A 19,113-nucleotide genomic window follows, 5' to 3' on the forward strand; every position below is an offset into this window, starting at 1 on the left:
AAAAATGACACTATGTATGTAGGTTTTGGGACGCTCGTTGCAAAAGGGTAAGATACCTCGATAAAATAATTATTACTCACTCGGGGTTCATTTCGACTCGACTTACAAAATTTCGTAATTAATATTTTACTCGGCTCGAAAGTTGATAATTATTAAGAAATAAAAGCGACATTCTGAGCCACGGTGAGGTATTCGCTATTCGCTATTCGCGTTCGCGATAACACGACGAGAAAATATCAAAAATATGTAAATCATGTTCAACCCGGATCCCGTCTATATAGTGGGTATACTTACCCTATATCACCTTCGATAAATTGCTCTCGTTTCTATACAAACATAGAGAGCTGTGTAAATAGGTACTTCTCTTCTATCTTACCTATCTACTTCTACAACATGTACATGCGTACCCGTTTAGCCTTTATATTAAACGAAATAGACTTGGTTAAATTGGCGAGGAAATATTTTGCGTAAAAAATATCTGCAAGTATGTAACCCGAATATACGCGAGGTAAAAATTGACTCGGGGGTTTCTGGCTTTTTCCTTTTCGTTTTATGTATGTTGAAACGGTATAGTTGGGTAGGTAAGTCTAAGTACAAAGTTGCGAGTATATTACCTGGGAAGAGGACGCTTTCCGGCATAGTTGCAGTTATAATTGTACCCCGGAGGGCTATTCTTCACCGCTATACTTTAGCCCATATCGCTCGGCGCGGCGGTGATTTGCTTTTTATTTACGATATATTCGCATACGATAACGGCATTTTTGCACGCAGTTTCGTCGTATATTTTATACACATTTTGGAGGTCTTGAGACGACGATGTGGAAAAATTAAAACGAATAATCGAGGTTTACCGTTGAAAAGGCCTATATACCTATGCATAATGTATTACAAGTACCTCTATATTTTCTCGGATTTCGTACGTACGTGTGCGATTCTTCATTACTTACACGAAACGAAATGGAAACTTTCTTTGTGAATTAGAATTTGCAAAACAAAGATTCTTTCCAACTTGCACTGGTATATGTACCTATGTGTGTATTATAGTATTGAAACTCGATAAATGAAAACACGATTTCTTAATTGTCAACTTACACTTTCACCCTATTACAACGAAAAACCGGATGCGTTTGTAATCGTTTCTTACACGGTATTACAAAACATGTACGAGTATATGGTTCGTATATGTATATTCGATATACTCATCGTATTATTATACAGTAGGTATTATAAAACGCATACGAGAATCTTCGTGAAATATATACGACAGGTATGATAAAATAAAATTATAAACAATGCCTAACCCGGTATCCGGACTGTGTCGAAAATTTTAAAAGCTTTCGGGAGCTTGTAACGTACTGTAATAAGGGGGCAAGGTTAACCACAAACCAGTCATAATATTGCCCTTTCGGTAACGACCAGTTTCTCGTATGTATCAACTATACAGATACACTTACACACAGGTGGAATTACTTATATATTTTAATTAAATGACAGTTTCGTTGACGACCTCTCTTCCAACTACTTTCTCTTTCCTTTATTTTATACAATTTATAGGAAATCGGTTCAGATGGGTGTTTGGTCCAGTTTATATGAAGAGGCCTCGTTGAACATTCACAAAAAAAATTTGATTAATTATACCCAGCCTCTAAAATAAAGTTCTGGCGGAGAAGTTTTTTTCAGTGTCTCATTTTGCAAGATTCCATTCTTTTTTCTGAAAAATGCCCCTATATGTCATAACCTGAAAATTTTTACGTGAGAAATGTAAAATTGAAGTTAGATTTGAACACAATTTTGGTCAATACTAAAAAAAAACTCCATACAATAAGATCTCTTTCCCCCTCGACCCTCATTGTCATCACAAAACATGAATTTTTGAGTAAATCGCGAGAAAAATATCGGCGAATTTTGTCCAAATTCGGTAAATTCCTTCATTTTGAGTTGAAAGTTACCCACACAAATGTTTAGCTTCGGAGGTGTCCAATGTCCATGTTGGGGAGATAGGGTCCTTAAGGAGTAGGGATTTTCAAAAAAAATCACGTCTCAAATGAAAGTATTACAGATTCTGCGCCGACCGATGCTTTTACCGTCAAAATCTAAGACCACTTTTAGGTTCTAAGTATGTACTATGATCGGCTGAAAACTTGCAAATCTTTTATTTTAGGATAATTGTGTTTTGAAATTTTTTTAGCAAATTTTTTACGTTAATTATGCCAAAATATTGAAAGTATCATTCCAGAAACTGTACAAATATTTTGGAAGGCAGTGATGCCAATTTTTTGATAATTTTTGCCAATTTCGAAAAATAAAAAAAGTTTTATAAGTTTTTAGTTTTTTTTCCAATTTTTTGAAGTTGACAAAAATTATTAAAAAATTGGCACCACTGCGTTCCAAAATATTTTTCCAGTTTCAGGAATGATATCTTTTAATATTTTCCCATAAATTAATGCAAAAAATTTGTCAAGAAAAAATTTTAAAAACACGATTTTATCCAAAAATATGTTAGCGATTTGTAAATTTTCAACCGCTCAGTAGAACCTTAAAAGTGGTCTTGGATTTTGACGGCAATAGCAAAGATCGATGAAGAATCTCAAATACTTTCATTTGACGACAGGACCATTTTTCCTGAAACAAGTTTTTGAGTTCCCAAATCTCCCCTCTAACTGCACGCCTTTCAACTCAAAATGAAAGTCTCTGCTGAATTTGGCAGGGATGGAAAGCTGAATAAATGAAGTTTTGGCTTTAGCTTTTAGCTTTCAAAAATCCCAAACTTCCTCAGCTTTCAGCTTTCAGCTCGCTTTCCATCCCTGGAATCTGGTCAAAATCCGTCGACTTTTTTTTGCGATCTACCCTAATGATTACTTACAATTGTGTATGGTTCTTTGCATTTCATCAAATTATATTAGTTGACCATAAGAAAGCTTGTCTCCGGGAAATTTGCAAGGTCTACCTACTCGAAAAACTTTAAGAAATCTCGCCCTTCTGGAAAATTCAGAAATTTTCTCATTAAAAAAAATTATTGCACTGGATTTAGTTTTTTATTTGTGTTATGTTTTCGAGCTTTTCAAATTTACAATTGCATAAATATGCATCATACATTTTGAAATGATTACCTCTTCCTCAGGGTCCTTATTTTCACTTGATGTGAACTTCTTTCAAAATTTCATTGCCTCCAATTACTAATTTAATTGGAAGTGGTAGTGATTCAATCTTTTATGGCTTGTGATTTTTAGAACCCGAAAATTTTCACTAAATGTTGTCAGATTTTCCAGAAATTTCATCAGTTTTTGAATGTTTTATTTTTTGGTTTCTAAGCCGAAAAAATCAGAGCGATTTCAGAATGCTAAAAAATTACTGAAATGCTACTTAATCATCAAAATTTTCGGTTCATTTAATTCTCGTTCTCCTCCTCATTTCGTCTGTAGATTTTGATACTCCGAATAGTAATGTGATTGGAGTTTATTCAGTTCAATTTTTTTCTCAAAAAAAATTCTTGAAATGAAACCATTTAGCTATTGGAAGTGATAAAATTTGAAATTCCTAATGAGAATATGTTATCCTAACACTGTTCTCAAAGTCCTAATCCTGGCTTCATGCACATTCGGTATGAATTTGTGTGGATGTTTTTAGGAAAACGAGTCCTAGAAAAAAATCCAAAAAAATCAAACTATTCAGAATCTAGACTATCTTTTTTCTGGAGTTCAGCGGAGGATATCATTGTTTTTCGTCTCTTTTGTGTATACCACCTACCTTGATGTACAAAATTCCCCCGTTTTAACGAGTTTTCTGCCTTAACTAAATTAAGTATAAACCAAATAAGAACTGAAAAAAAAAATACCTACCCTCATTTTTGTGGTGAGTTTTTTCGTCGATGTTTTTCTTTATGGAAGTCTCCGCCATACTCGTAGACATACTTACTTAGGCGCGTTGAGCTTGGCAAAAAGCTATATCTTGTATATGTATAAGCTTAAAAACGTGCATATCTCTTCGGTATCATCTTCCATACGCGTGGTTATAAAACAAACAACAACAATTTCACTCTCGAGCGTACATAAAGGCTTAATAAGGAAAGGAATTTCAATATGGTTGGCGTTTGGATGTGCTATGTACGATGGCGTAGCGACGACGTAAATACTCACCATGTTTGATAAAATGCTGCGTTTAGAGCTTCAAAATATATTACACGTGAGATCTAAAGAACAAAATGAGTGTATAGACTCACATACCTTATACGTGCGAGTAGGTACCTACATTTTCATTTGAAACTCGATGACAGAGTGTGAAAAGCTCAGTACTTGAATTCAAATCTTGGTACGGTACGAGAATTCGATTCCAGTGTGATGGAATTCCAAAAGAAGGTGGAAAAATTCTGGGTTGTAAGGTAGCCCTCTGTACGTATAGTTTTGTTGGGAAACCGAGCGTGGCAAATTCGCGTGTTAATTTACAATTATAGGTAGGAATGTGGATATATTAAGTGATATCGAAGTTCGCTTTATGGTATATACCTAATGGCAATTTAGATAAGCCAACTCGACGTTTTAAAAAACTTTTTAAGCCTTTTTGATCGAAACTGCGGCATTAAAGCACAAGTATTTCCTTACTGTTGGTTGATTCATTAAAACTTATTCGAGTTGTTTAACTTTCACGTACTTTGTGGGGAGCATCGATAGATGAGGATACTTTTATAATAAGGCGATTGACGGGTAAGTAAGGGGGTTAATTTCATCCTAAATAACAAATTAGGTGCTCGTAAAGTAAAGTTCGTTAGCATCGTTGACTAAAATGTCGTCTTACAGAATAGGTACCCCGCAGAAATGATCTTAAGGGTAACTGTGAGACTGACTACCGAGTTGTCTTTTACTATTACAAGACGATTTTGGCATTATACGTCAGTCATTCCGGTGCAATATTGCGAATTCGTATTACATAAAAGCGTCATCTGCGAAAATGATTCGATTGTTTGAATATTTAGTCTGCGAGCTTCGAAGCGATAGATAGATATACAAACGTAAGAGTAGGTAAAGGTATTCTGCCTTTGATGCGGTTTTCGCAGCTTTTACAGTTGTCACGCTTACCTGCTTAAGTCACCTTTTAGAACAATATCATCGTGCCAGGTTCAGTTGCCTTGTAAATTGTACTTTGTGTGTATGTACCTGATGTGTTTGCAAAACAACTGTGTACCTACCTATCTGCGTTGTTATCTCATATAAGATTTTCCAAACGAGTGCGAATTCTTGTCGTACATGCAAATCACATAGTAATACTATTTTGTAATACGCTTATGAATCGTAAAAGCGGATAAATAGATAGTCATTTATTACGTCGTCGTTGTCGTTGGTACCATAGAATAGAATGGGCTCAATTTTTCAATTTTCTCAGCTGGAAAATCGATTTTTTTTTTATTTGATAATTGGCGCAGTCAACTGAGAGCATTTTTTGAAAACAATCTTTCGACGTGATGAGTAATTTTTAATTACGAATATTAATTGAATTTGCATTGTACCAAAGGCGAACGGATGTTCTCATGCATTTCGCTGAGCATACGACTAATGCGAGTAAAAGTTTGTTGGCTGTGTGAAAACCACGTGAATTATGCTTTGTGCGTTAATTCGTTGATTAAATTCAAACGTTTAATAGTGAGACCCGAGATGATAATTGATACGGTTATATTATGCTTTTGATGATTTGAATGTTTTGTTGTTAAATCAGGATGCATCGAATTAAGTGGGATTTTTTTTTAATTCAATAAATTCTCATGTGGAAGTTTTGGAATTGTGTGCAACATTGTTTTTGAAAATTTTTAAAATTCAGATTAATGAGGAAGAGAGGTATTCCAACAAATGGAAAAATTTTGTGATTGGACAAAGAAATAAAGAAAGGATTTATCCAGAAATGCTCGTAAGAAACATTTTGGAGGATGAATGATTATTTTTCGATTTTTGACGAATTTTTGGTTCACTTCAGGTCCTATATTGAAAAAAATCAAATTTGGCTAAATTGGGGTAGAAATCCGAAATTTGGTTTACATTCTTTTTGTCATCACTTAAATCGGTTAGTTATGATATCGAAGCGTTCTAGACCCTTAGCAATCCGTGAGCTACAATTGACCCCCCCCCCCCAATTAAATTTAAATGTCAAGTGTGATATTTCAAATTTTTTGTAATCGTTTATTTTCCTTTTGTTTTTCCAGGTACGACAACAAATGCGCAAGGTCGTTCGGGCAGAGTGAGTACCACATTCAAGTCGACAGACGCTTCGCTGGCAGATGGGCAAGATCGAGGCCAAGATTTCGCCGGCAGTAGCGTCTCAACGCCGCAGATATCAGACGGAGGAGCGGGGCCTTCGTTGCGTGACGTGATCCAGTGCCATGACAAAAGTAACGAGTACACGATCGCGCAAAAAGGCGACTTTTGGGTGTTGTACAACTACGTAGTGGCGAATCGTACGTTCCTGTGTCACGAGAGTGTAACTTACACGACGCACGCCGATTACACGTTTTTGGATAATTTGAAGCCTTTGATCGAGCGCTGGCGTGGACCGATATCGTTGTCTTTGCACGCGCCGGGCACCGATTTCGTCGCCACTTTGGCTAGTATACGTTACCTGAGAAAATGCAGCTCACCATTGATTTCGGAATATGTTACCTTTCACGTGTACTTCGAGGCGAAACATCTACCGAAGACGATTCCGCAGCCGGATAAGGTGTTGGAAGACGATAGCGTGAATTGCGCCAGCTCGCCGCCATGGTACAACGTTTCGTCTAGTTCGTTGTACAGATCTCACAAAAAGTTACTTTATCCGGTCAACGTGGGCAGAAATATCGCCAGAGATACCGCCTTGACGCATTATATTCTCGCTTCCGATATCGAACTGTATCCTAGTCCGGGAATTATATCGGATTTTTTGGAAATGATAAGAAGACAAGATCCGCCGCTGTTGCATGATAAACCCAAAGTCTTTCCGTTATGTTTATTCGAAGTAGAGTCGTTCGCCGTTCCGCCTACTACCAAGGAGGAATTGGTAAGTTCGATTTTTGATTTTTATTACATAAATTATCCTACGTCGTCTTTAGTACTCTTCCACCAGCAGCGGAACTCCAAGCCTGACATCTCTCTACTTTTGGGGGTTCCTCAAGTTCCTGGACTATTTCCATAAATCTGTGCTTGGATTCGAGTCTTGATTGTGCCAGTTCATTAGTGATGGGCAAAATCCATTTGAAAATCAAGTTTAAAAAATGAAAAAAAAATCAAAATTTTACCAAATAGATCAAGAAACCTGAATTTTGGCATATACCCTATTTTCGACGATTGGAAACAGTTTTGAGCCGTTCTAGAGCCTCCAGCAGATTTTTGAAACTCGAATTTTCCACAAAACTTCATCAAATGGAGTTGGAAATCCGAAGGTCACGCTGTACTCCAACTTAAACACGTTATTAAGTCGACTGCTAGTGAGTTTATGTCATTTTGGAGCCGCCATCCATGTTTGAAAATTTTTGGAGCCTCCAGTACATTTTTGAAACTTGAAATTTCCACAAAATTTCATCAAATGAAGCAGTAAAGCCGAAATTTACGCTGTAAAGTAATTTCAATACGCTATGAAGTCGATATGCAGGTGGAATTTCAAGTTGTTTTGAAGTTTCCTGCTCTTTTTGGACCTTCATGACCGATAAGTGTGATGAGGAGCGGAAAACTGTGCAATCTCACTGGAAATATCTCTGAAAATAGAATCAGTATTATGCCCCAAGTGACTTTACTAAAAAAAAATAAAAAATTATTAAGTAATCAAGTTTTTACACAGGTGTAAATCGATTTGCAGATCCTGGAATTTGAAGGGGCAAGGTTATCGACTCGAGTGTTCAAATTTTGATTCATAGCATAACTCCTTCCTCAAATATCGCAGATTGAATCATGTTGCAGAGCTTTGAAAGGAATATAGGAAGGAAAGTCATTTTCAAGTTTTGTTCAACATCAAAATTTTAAAGCACTATGAATGATTGATAGAGCACTTTGAAAATGTCAATCAACCTCATACCTATTTCAAGTTTGAAGTTGGACAATAAATGAAAGGAACCTTTTTGTTTTCCTTTCGAAGTACCGTACTCGTATTTTGATTCGGTCCCATCGAATATCTTTGGCTACTTCTCAGTGAATTTTTGGGAAAAAATTACCACACAATCGTCCCTGGTACTGAGAATTTTTCCATTCCCGTTTGGAATCAGAATAAAAAGTTTCTATAGCGATCTATTATTTTAGCTCGAGTGTAATATTTGTCGTAGAGAAAGAGAGAAAATATTATTTGGCGACGCCAGTCGTTTGTAGATGAATTCAACTTTACCGAAGTTATATTTCCCTTTAGACTATAGATAGGTAATAAGTATATCACCTCTCTCAGTGAAGTCACAGATTGTCAAAAGTTGCCCGATGCTGTGTCTGTGTGTGCTGTTCATGTGCTGGTTTCTCAGAATGAAATATTCGTTGCACCAATAACGTATTTGTACAAACTACGAACGTATAAACCCCTTTAGCGTCGAATTATATACTCGATGCTTGGATTTTCATTTCATTTTGTTTTGTTCGCTACGAAATCGAACTACATTGAAGCCGAATCGAGCTCAACTTAGTATTGCACGTCTCATAATGATACAGATATATCGTGATTGCCACCGGTTGTATTTTCGATACCGGTTCATAAATTAGTTATTAATTGACATTAAAAACTTGGCTTAATACGTACCAAGTGGTAATTTGGTTTCGAGTTCCATGTGCGACGACGCAGTGGACGGTTTGTTGATTTCAGTATCTGGTAGTTTACATGGCGATTACCTTCTCTTTTGAAGATCGAAGCTTTCATTATGGATACTTCTTTTAACTGCGAATTTATCGTCAAGATTATAAATAAATTAAATTTTGAATTGGAAGATCAGAAAACGAGTTTATAAAAACGAAGCATCGAATTTTCTCATCTTCACAGAATACGATGAAATGAATTTTTTAGTTGTGTTTATGAAGAATTGTGCTTTTATATGCAATTTTTTTCATTCAATCAGTACATATTGAAGGTTCGAATCGTTCATGAAAACACGTCAAAAGGAGAAGGAGGGTTAAAGTAACCCCAATATGGAAAATTTTGCAATTTATTCAAAATTCTATAGCAGGTCAGAGAGAGAAAGTTGCAACACTAAAAAAAGGTAGAAAATATGGCTTAGCTATAATAAAGAGGTATCCGTGGTCAAATTTTTAGAAATATGAGCTAAATAGAAAATGAGCACGTAACAGAAGAGCATGAAAAAATTCCCAAATATCCCCTTTCATTGTAAAGTAATCTACAATAGAGTGGTAATTTTTCGAAAGGTTATACAATTTCGAAATCGTAAAATACTCGAACGTAAAAATCTCATTTTCGAATCCTAAAAAGTCCATCCACTATACAGTCCAGTTAAGAATAGGCTGAAGATTATAACGATAACGTGCTCGGTTTGTGTAAATTTTTACGTTTATTTTACGCATTTATCTACGGGCAAAAGATGGTATATCGAGGTTGGTTTTATAATTTGGTATTTTATTTTTATCATAGACGTATAGTGTCATTTTTGGTGAGCTTGATAAATGAATTTTATTCTGCGATGCGAAACGCCATGCCGGTTACTGGTTAGCCCTTTGTTGATACGGTCGGTTTTGGAAATCTGTCTGAAATGTTATATTATATGAAAGTTGTTTACCGGCTGGGATTAGTTACAGCCCTATAGTAAGTAACTTTCGCTTTAGGTGTACTGCGATTTGATCATCGGGCTCGAATTTGCAATCGGACTCGTCTATGCTGAATGGGTAGTAGTATATGTAAAGGTAGAGGTACGCTATTTTATGTATGTTTAATGAGAATGGTGCGAAAAACAAGCGCCTCGTTAAATAAGTAAGCACGCCCATCTACCCTTTCACTGTATACTTTACTCTTATGCTCGTACTCGTAGATAGTTATAATCGGTGGACTACATTATTCTTTATAGGTACCAGATTATTCGGTCGTTTTTATAACGAAAAATAATACACATTTTTATAATCGGATACCCATAATACGATAATGCGTGAGTAGTGAAATTGAGTAGTCGTGTCCGGCCTAATTTGAATATTACACTGTTTGACCTAATATCTTGGGTGAAAAAAAAAACGATGGCTAGGCGCTATTATTTTCCAGTTTATATATATTTTATACTTGTGTGTACCTGCAGACTTGCACACTACGCACGCGATTAGATTTTATAATATTCGTTTTTTAAAAATAATATCGTTTTAATAATCGTCTATCTTATAAAATAAAACTATGCCGAAAAGTCGGCGAATTTTAAATATTTTCTGCCGTACGAAGCGGAATTTTTGCAGCATTGAAGTTTTGCCGAGCTGTTGCATCGGTATTTGCCAATGGTATTTAGTTTTTTCTGTACATTTTCCTCGTGCTACAGAAATTATTTTACGGTTTGCTCTTTATTGAATTTTTTCGAGATATTTATCGCCAAGAATGGACAACGGTCGAGTATGCCAAAGGAATATAAATATTCTGAAAATTGCCTTTCTCAGTTCCATATATGTACTTATAAGAATGAATGGGATTTTCACAAGGGTCGCGATCCCGCATAAAAAGATGGGTTATCAGTCAAACGAACTAATGTACGTCAGTGTTATAGGAGTATGACATTCGTCGCATAGTTTGACTTTTGAAGTTGAGGGGTTGATTACGAATAATTAATCAACTCCTTGATTGAATTATTTTCATGCGTGAAAGTAGAAATGAGAGAATTTCACGATTGAATTTAATTGATCAAATAAGATAAAACGTTTCATCTTTTGAAGAAAATGTCTTCATCACGATAGGTGTTGAGTAAAAAAATAGAGTGGAAGAGGAGCAAGGGAAGGGGGCATCCAAAAATCGACTAAGATCTTTTGAGCATAATGTTTCCATTCTCAAAAAATTGTTAGAGAAGGCCTTCTCCTCCCTTCTTCTCGTTAACGATCCAGAATTCAATTATTGAAAAAGTTTGGTTCTTTGTTTCCACTTCACGAAATTTTTTCAGAAAGTTTTATATTTTTACACTTCATTTGGATACCTAAATATTGGTATTTTTGAAAGTTTTGAGAAAACGTATGGTCAGGGTGAGTCGTTTTTCAATTTTAGAAAAAAATTGATAGAGGCTAGTGAAAAATCATAAAATGTTAAATGTTCACTTTAAATGTTTCACTTCCCCGACGAGAGCCCAGAGTTTGAAAAATTTGAAAATGTTTCAAATGTTCCGAATTTTCTTTTCACTTTCTTTTTTGGTTCAAGTGATCTCTCAATGTCTTTAGCATCTACCAAATGGATAACTACTTCCGCATAATCACGTTTAAAACATTAGCAAAGCTCAAAGGAAAAATAATCATGATTCAAATTTTCTTGAATAATTCTATTCATCATGTTTTTTGTTAAAATGTCGAAAAATCCCAATTTTTGGGATTTCAAAAGGGCACCAAAATACATATGTATTTTGTAGAATAAACTGGATTTTAATATTTTTTCACTGCTTTTTTGGATTTTTTTTTGTGTCGTTTTAAAAATAGTTTAAATTTCTACTTATATACGCAGTTTTTGATTTTTCTGGGTTTTTTAAAATCATTTTTCGGTATTTTTCGTACCTTTTTTTTAATTGTTGAAAATTTTCCGAGTGTTTTGAAATTTAGATAGGTAAAATATCATAATTTCATCTTAATCATCATTTTAAATGTTTTTGCTGAATTTCCGAGTTTTTTTTTCTTCCATTTGTTTTCTGTCTTTTTGTATCAGGAAAATGAAGCTAATTACTTTTTTATCTCAATGTTTGAAATTATTCTTCTTTTTTGAATCTTAGCTCCATTTCGATGTCAAAAATAGATTTCTCACAAATTTGAATTAAAATTCGAAATTCAACTAGTTTTGAAAAAAACCAGCTAAAACTAATTTTCATTGTATTAATTTTAAGGGGTTTCCCTTTTTGAAGTTGGTAAAATAATGAGTTTTCGGACGGAGGGGGCAATGAATGCTTTATAAGAGTAAAATAAAATTTTTGGTCGTAGAAAGCTCATTTTTCCTTTGAGATAATTTTTGAAGCATCAGCGAAAATTTTTCAAAAAATAGCTTCAAAAAGCAAAGAACTTTCACATTTACATTTTTCAGATACACTAAATTTTCATCAGATCTTTTTTTAAAATTTTGGCTCTAGATAGTGATATGATAGTGACTCCATCCCGAAATACCGTCCCCTTTGTCCATGTCCTTGAAAATGAGATTCTTATTGTTTTATCTGTGAAATAGTACGTAATTTTGAATTTTTATGACCTCAAATTTCAGAACTTTATTTTCATGTTTCTGTCGTAGACTGAATGCCCAAATCACTTGTTGCGTTGAAAAAAAAAAACTTAGAAGTTGCTCAAAGTTGATAAAAAAAAATGTAAACCTTTCAATTTTGTGAATAACTTTTTAAATGTTAATCGTTGGCAAAAATTTGCAATCATACAATTTTCAATGTCTTCATTATTTCAGTAATTTTTTAGAATTTTTTTCAAAGTATGTTCTTATGTACTTTTTGATTTGCAAGTTGGACAAAATATCAGTAGATGCTCATTTTTTTGAGGTACTATGCAGTATACCCACCTCTTCTCCAACGGTCAAAAAATATAGATTTTGAATTTTTTTCTTCGTAAAAACGCAACTTTTCCTTATATTTGTCATCCATTTACCAAACAACTCAACTCTTGATCATTCCTGAATCCGGATTCGTGTTATGCAAATATTGAAAAAATGACTTCGGGCATTTTTTTCATGCTTTGTTTCGAACCATGTGTTTTTCAAACTTTTTTTTCTGTGAACAACCTCCAGATCAAAAACGTACCAATGTCGTGAATGAGTACTTTCAATTGATCTGTGTTCCCATCTTGTTTTTTTCTCTACGTTCATGTTCTCATTAGTTTAAGCGCAAATTCACACGATTAAGTACGCCATGCCAATTAAACTTAGCCGAAATAATGAAGCAAATTAGCAGATACCAAAATTAGACGTCAATGTACCTATTCTGCATAATATGGGGGTAAAAATAAAGGGGACGAGGTAAAGAACGAATAAATTCTCAAGTTGAATGTGTCTATACAGTAACTGCTGGGTAACATGTGGTAAATTACCAGCCAGCTATGGTTACTTGATGGAGTCTGCCAATAGGCATCCGGTTCGTTTAATGTGATACGGATTCTTGGCATTCTTGAATCGCTTCATATTTGTTGGTATGATTGACGGACGATGCATTAAGCTCTTGGCCAAGTAAATGGCGAATTTACGCGATTAAAACCGGGGCGCGTGAGGCATTCGCGTTCGTACTCTGTAAGCTGCAAAGTAAAGTGTGAGGTGTCGTGTACCGGTACTCTGCAGTCTGCATAATACCTATAAAGACTAGGACAAGTGCGAGAATGCAAATAAGTTAACACGAAGAGGCGTTAAATTGCCTACTCATTGTGTGATTGGCAAAGGGCGACGACGGTGACGTTCCGTTAGACGAAGATACTCGTCTCATTTATCTATTGGATTTTTGACGACGACGAAGATGACGTTAAGAACATAAGAAGCATAGATTATTATGTACTTTAGATCGACATAGTATGAGGAAGTAAACGCCACCGTCATGTACATTGTAGAATTACTCTGTTAAACCACTGCTCACATGCTCTGATACCATGTTGTCGAGTTATACTTTTACTATGTGTTACATGTGTATAAAATGTTGATAAATGACATGTAAACATTAAAGGTAGTACCTCTACCTTTACCTATAACGATAATGATGAAACAAAACCTACCAGCGCGGCGTTGTAAGTAATTGAAATTATGACATTGACATTTGCATGGTACCATCAAGAATGGTAGATTAGATCAGCGGTGCCGGTTGCCTGTGTACGTAATACACATGGTTATGACGTTGTGCAAACATTAAACTAATTATCGCATGTTAATGACCATCTGCGAGTGCGAATGCGTTAAATGTAGCTACGTATATAATATGACATGTAAGTAATACATATACGGGATGTTTGCGTGCGATGCATTACGTTAGCTGGTTGCCGTTTGCGTTTCCTATACAAAATCGCCAATTCCTGAGAGGTTTTCGTGTATACTACCATAGTATGTTGGTTTGTGGCACGGCTACGACTACGAGTAACCAAGAGTTGAATTACATTTTCTTTTGTACTAGTGTTTATTTAGGTACTGCGAGCCCATTTTTGCTCAACTAGGTCTGAAAACTGCGCAAGGATTGAAAATATATTGCCATGTTTGGGTATTGTGTTCGTAGAAGGGAGATAACAGAACTTGATAATTATAAATTTCAACCCCGTTGTACTGATTTTGAGGAAAGTTTCAAAATTTTCTTGTTTTTAGTGTGAAATATACCGGGTGTTGTAGGTATTCAAGGTGTCGAAAAATTTGTCTCGTTATAGGCAACCTAAACTGCGTCAGAATAAGTTGGGCTGCCGACTCTCATGATTGAAGGGGTAAAGCTTCGAGATTTTTGTGCCTGAGCTATTGCTCCTCTTTCACATCGAGAAGTGTGTGGTTGTTGAAGCATTTGAAAATTTTCAGTCATGGTGGTTTTTTCAATTTTAAGGGAGTACAAAATCTTTTAAAAAACTAACATAATAAAATTTTTAGATTTATGTAGAAGAGCACTTTTTAAATAACCCTTCTTTGGGAATCCCTGAACTCAAAATGTATCAAAACGTCGACATTTCAAATAAATTAAAAGGTCTTTTTTACTCATGCCAGATTGATGAGTGACTTTTCCAAATGAAAAAGAAAAGTAGGTACCTATAAGTAAGTATTTTTTGATTAATGGGTAAAAAAAAGTTGAAAATTAAAAATTTCCTGAAAATACAATAAGCGGGATATTTGGGCTTGATACCGAATCTAGGAAAGAATTTTAGCCAGATAAGTCACCCGAATAATGATTTAAGATTTTCCAAAATAGCATGATTGAAATTTTAAACTAAAAATTATAAAAACATGGGAAAAATTGGCGAATTTTTCCCAAATTTTTATGATATAAGTATTGCGGGGAAAAATCGGCCAGAGTTGGCCACTACAGGTGCAAGAAATTGGTTTAAAAAAAACAGTTTTTTGATTTTTGAAGGTTTCGCGCTGAAATAAAAAAGTTAAGAAATACAATACATAGTGCTTAACGAATGAAGCATTTCAACTAACGGAAAAATTTTTGGAGGTGGTGAAGAAAAATCAGAAAAAATCTTAAAAATAATAAGTACTTACATCACTAGCCCAAATTTCAAAAGCTAAGTTCATTTTTCAATTTTTGTGAAATTTTTGAAAATTCAAATACGGCTCAATTCCTGGGGGAAAATTCAAAATTTGATCAAATTGCGGTAGAAAACTCAAATTTGGTTTATACTCTATTTTCAACCTACCTAATGAATAGGTGATGGTATTGAGCCATATCTGGATTTCCACTGGATTCTTGTATTTTACAATTATTGAAAAAATATGGCTTAAAAAAAAGCCAAAATCGAATCCCAGTCTCTATAAACTTACGTACCGTGACTCGTTCGATCAATTTAGAAAACAATTTTCAGAATCCTTTTCTGTGAGTTCAAATCCAAAAATTGTCTTCAAGTCCAATGATCAGATATTTTTGAAGAAAAAAAATTGAATAAAATAAATAAGAATTCCTTATTTATCAACGCGGTAACATAAGAAACTGAAATTCGATTTTATATCCCATTTTTTACCTCCAACCAGTTCAAAAGCTTTTCATGAATTTTCAAATTTTTCGTTTACAAAATATTTTTGAATTTGAATCTGCAGGAACGGTTTTTTAAAGATTTGCGCTCAAATCGATCAAAAGCATCGAAAATGCAGTAAATTCAAGTTCATAGACTTTAAATTTCTATTTGATCCTTCTGATATGATTTTTCCTAAATTGCTGAAAAATCCAGAAATGCACCGAAGGCTTCATAATGTCTTGGAAAACACCGCCAATCGATGGACTTGGTGGTGTATTTTTTGATACCATCTCTGCGGATTTTTCGAAATTTAGAAAACTCCAAAAATTTTGGACAGTTCCGAAATGACGCAAAACAACCAGTATAATTACCTCGGGAGGGAGGGGGTGGGAATTAACTGCCAACTGAATTTTAGCTACCATCATCTCGAGTAGATTGAATTTTGATATTTTCCATGAACCTTTGAAAAATATGTCCACCTATTTTTGAGTTCGGTTTCAATTTTTTTTTCACCCGAAAAGTTTTCTGCTGAGTAGAATAACTTCGTGGAAATTACGTACTTTAAAATTTGAAACCCCTTTCATTTAACCTTACATACCTAAGGAATTATTAAATTTCATTTGAAAAAAATTGAACCATGTAATAACTAATAAGGCCAGGTAATTATCCATGAAATGTAATACGAGTAATTTCGCTATCACTAACTCACTAGTTATGCTTCTGTTTGACCATCACGTCGCATTTGTAAATTTGTCAAACAACTTTGTTATGCCACGCATCTTATATGTACCATACATATTGGTGAGCTGAGTAGGCTATACTTTATGATTCAAATTCAAATAAACCACGCTCCATTCGTTCGAATAGACTCTTTTAGCATGGCCATCGCTAAGCTGGGGTCAATGCAAACTTTTTATTTTCTTTTTTTATCGTGTTTCGCGTGATTTTTTTTACCCAAACATTCGGAAAGGTGAGCGCGAAAATCTTTTCACGAACTAGTGTGTTTAAATCGCATTATTGGCTCGAGATGAGACCCTCAAAGGATAGATTTAACCTTGAAATAGTAGATAAGTGTCGCCAAAGGATTGCTATTCTATTCGTATAGTAAATAAGCACGTTGCGTTGTAATCCAATCGTGAAAAATTTTATCGAATTTACGACGAGTCTTTATTCGGATAGAATTACGAAACAGATTCAAAGCCTACGATGGGATATAATAAAGAAAAGTAACGAAGGTGTTTCTATTAGGTACCTCTACCTGTATACTCGTACACCTAGACGAACATTTCGTACGTAAATTTATAAAAGCTGTTGAATTGCTTTGATTCGTTTCGAGCCTGTTGTCGTGTGACTTTGAAAAGGTTGAAATAATGAGTAAAGAACTACGTGCAAAAGTTACCACGTAGTACGTATGTGTGAGTGGAAGTAATGTGCCAGCCTACATCTATTACCTATATACCTACACCGAATTCGTGAGTAGGTATACGAGTGATCAGAAAGTTTAGGAGGTGACGTGAAACGGTGAAAGTTGAATTCAGGGTACGTATAGATGTAAAGTATAAAATAGTACAGCACAAATAGCTAGGTAGTAAAGTTTAAGGTGAGTTTATTATCAAAGGTGCTTAGACGAGGTATGTACTCGTATAGGTAAGTTAAGCATAGAGGGACGTTTAAAAGTTTTAATGCATGTGACAAGTAATGCGTTTACGTGTTTAAATATATCCAAAGATAATCTATTTTTTATACTTACTCGTGTAACAAAATTGAAAACTTGCTGATATATTATGGTGATCAGTCGGTGCGAAACTTGGCGTCGAGTTCAACTCGAGTTATTAAAATTCACCTCGTCAAAGGCGAAATTATTTAGGACGTGTTGAAATTTCGAAAAATCTTAGGTAACATGACTTTTTACACGTATGCGAATGTAATATTCAAATTTTTGAAACATTTTTTAACACGTTGCCTTAAAGCGAAAGTACATACGCGTTAATGTGTGAGACTGTTCGCTATAATGAAGCGTTCTTTAGACAGGGAAACGAAGCTGGGGGTGAAAAAAAAGTAACGCAAGTTCTTATACTGTTCGCAGTTGTACGCGAAAGGTAGTACGTACGAGTGTCTTGGCTTCAATGTGTGTGTAGAATTGAAATAGGAATGACTTAGCATGGAGATTTTCATCGTATAATATATAGGTAGTAGGTACGAGTAAAATTCGCTGAAGGCCCTTTGAGAATTGTTTGATATTTAACGAATTTTCACACGTATCCGGCGTTTTCTTCGTACTCTTGCTCGAAAAATAATTCTATTCATACGTTTCTTTAAAATGGTATTTTTCAGATTTAATTTCATTTTAATAGCAATAGCATTATGCTTTTAGCTCATTCGTTCATCGTTCTTGAAAATGAATCTTGGTTATATCTACTCGTAGGTGTTGAAATTGAAATTTTGTAACTTTCATATTTTTTCAAAATGGATAGTTGGTGAGGGCTCCCATAGATCAGTGGGATGAAATCGACGTATCACATTACGTTTTTGTATTGTATGTAGGTACATTTTTTTTCAAAAATGAGGTAGGGTAAACTATCGCTCGCAGACCGACCTACCAATTCCGGACCGCGACTTTGACCCGAAATACCGAATTCCCAATTTGGTCTATATAATTATGAAGTTGCGGTTTGCGGCAAAATATCGAGGTGGAATGTGCTCTTTCTGGGTAATATCACGTATTCACGTATATGCACTGCATGAAACCGAGTAAAATTCGTTCTTATGAAACCACTTTTTCTCCCCGCCAAATTGAGTTTCCAAAGTGCCCTTCTTTGGAGGTTTTTTCAAATAAAAAAACAAAATATTCAATTTTTTTCAAAATTTAACTTAGGGTGCAATGGAGAAAAGATCAACCTTTATTATTATTTTTTTAATCCAAATCCGGTCAAAAATGACGCCACCACGATTTTAAAAAAAAGTCATAATGGCCGAGTTTAGAACGTGCCCCTTTTTTTGGAGATTTTTTTTCAAAAACAAAAAAAAAACAAAAAACGAAATATTCAAAAAAGTTTTTAAAATTTGACCCTGGGATGCAATAGAGCAATGATCAAAAAAATAATAAAAAGTAAGATTTTTTGATAGTTTCGATGAAAAGCTATATTTTTCGGTGGTATTGACCAAAAAAGCAAAACTTGTTCACAATTTTCACAAAAACAATTTAACAAAATAAAAGGAATCAAAAATAGAAAATTTATGGCAGTTTTTGAAAAAAAAAGTATTTTTGCAGTTTTGTAAAAAGCAAAATTTATTTAATAATTCTGAAAAAAAGAAAGAGTTCTTGAAAGTTTTTGAA

General features: G+C 34.6%; 1 protein-coding gene across 6 annotated transcripts in view; it reads left to right on the top strand.

Annotated features, from left to right (window-relative positions):
* The window catches only part of LOC135832816 (beta-1,4-glucuronyltransferase 1), a 155,730-nt gene that overhangs the window by 125,684 nt on the left and 10,933 nt on the right, over window positions 1–19,113 (top strand). For all 6 annotated transcript variants that reach the window (XM_065346305.1, XM_065346307.1, XM_065346306.1 and 3 more), the window contains one exon: window positions 6,188–7,017. In XM_065346305.1, the coding sequence (XP_065202377.1) occupies window positions 6,188–7,017 (830 nt within the window). The remainder of the gene's footprint in view (window positions 1–6,187; window positions 7,018–19,113) is intronic.

Source organism: Planococcus citri, chromosome 1 (genome assembly GCF_950023065.1).
Source record: "Planococcus citri chromosome 1, ihPlaCitr1.1, whole genome shotgun sequence".
Classification (NCBI taxonomy): domain Eukaryota; kingdom Metazoa; phylum Arthropoda; class Insecta; order Hemiptera; family Pseudococcidae; genus Planococcus; species Planococcus citri.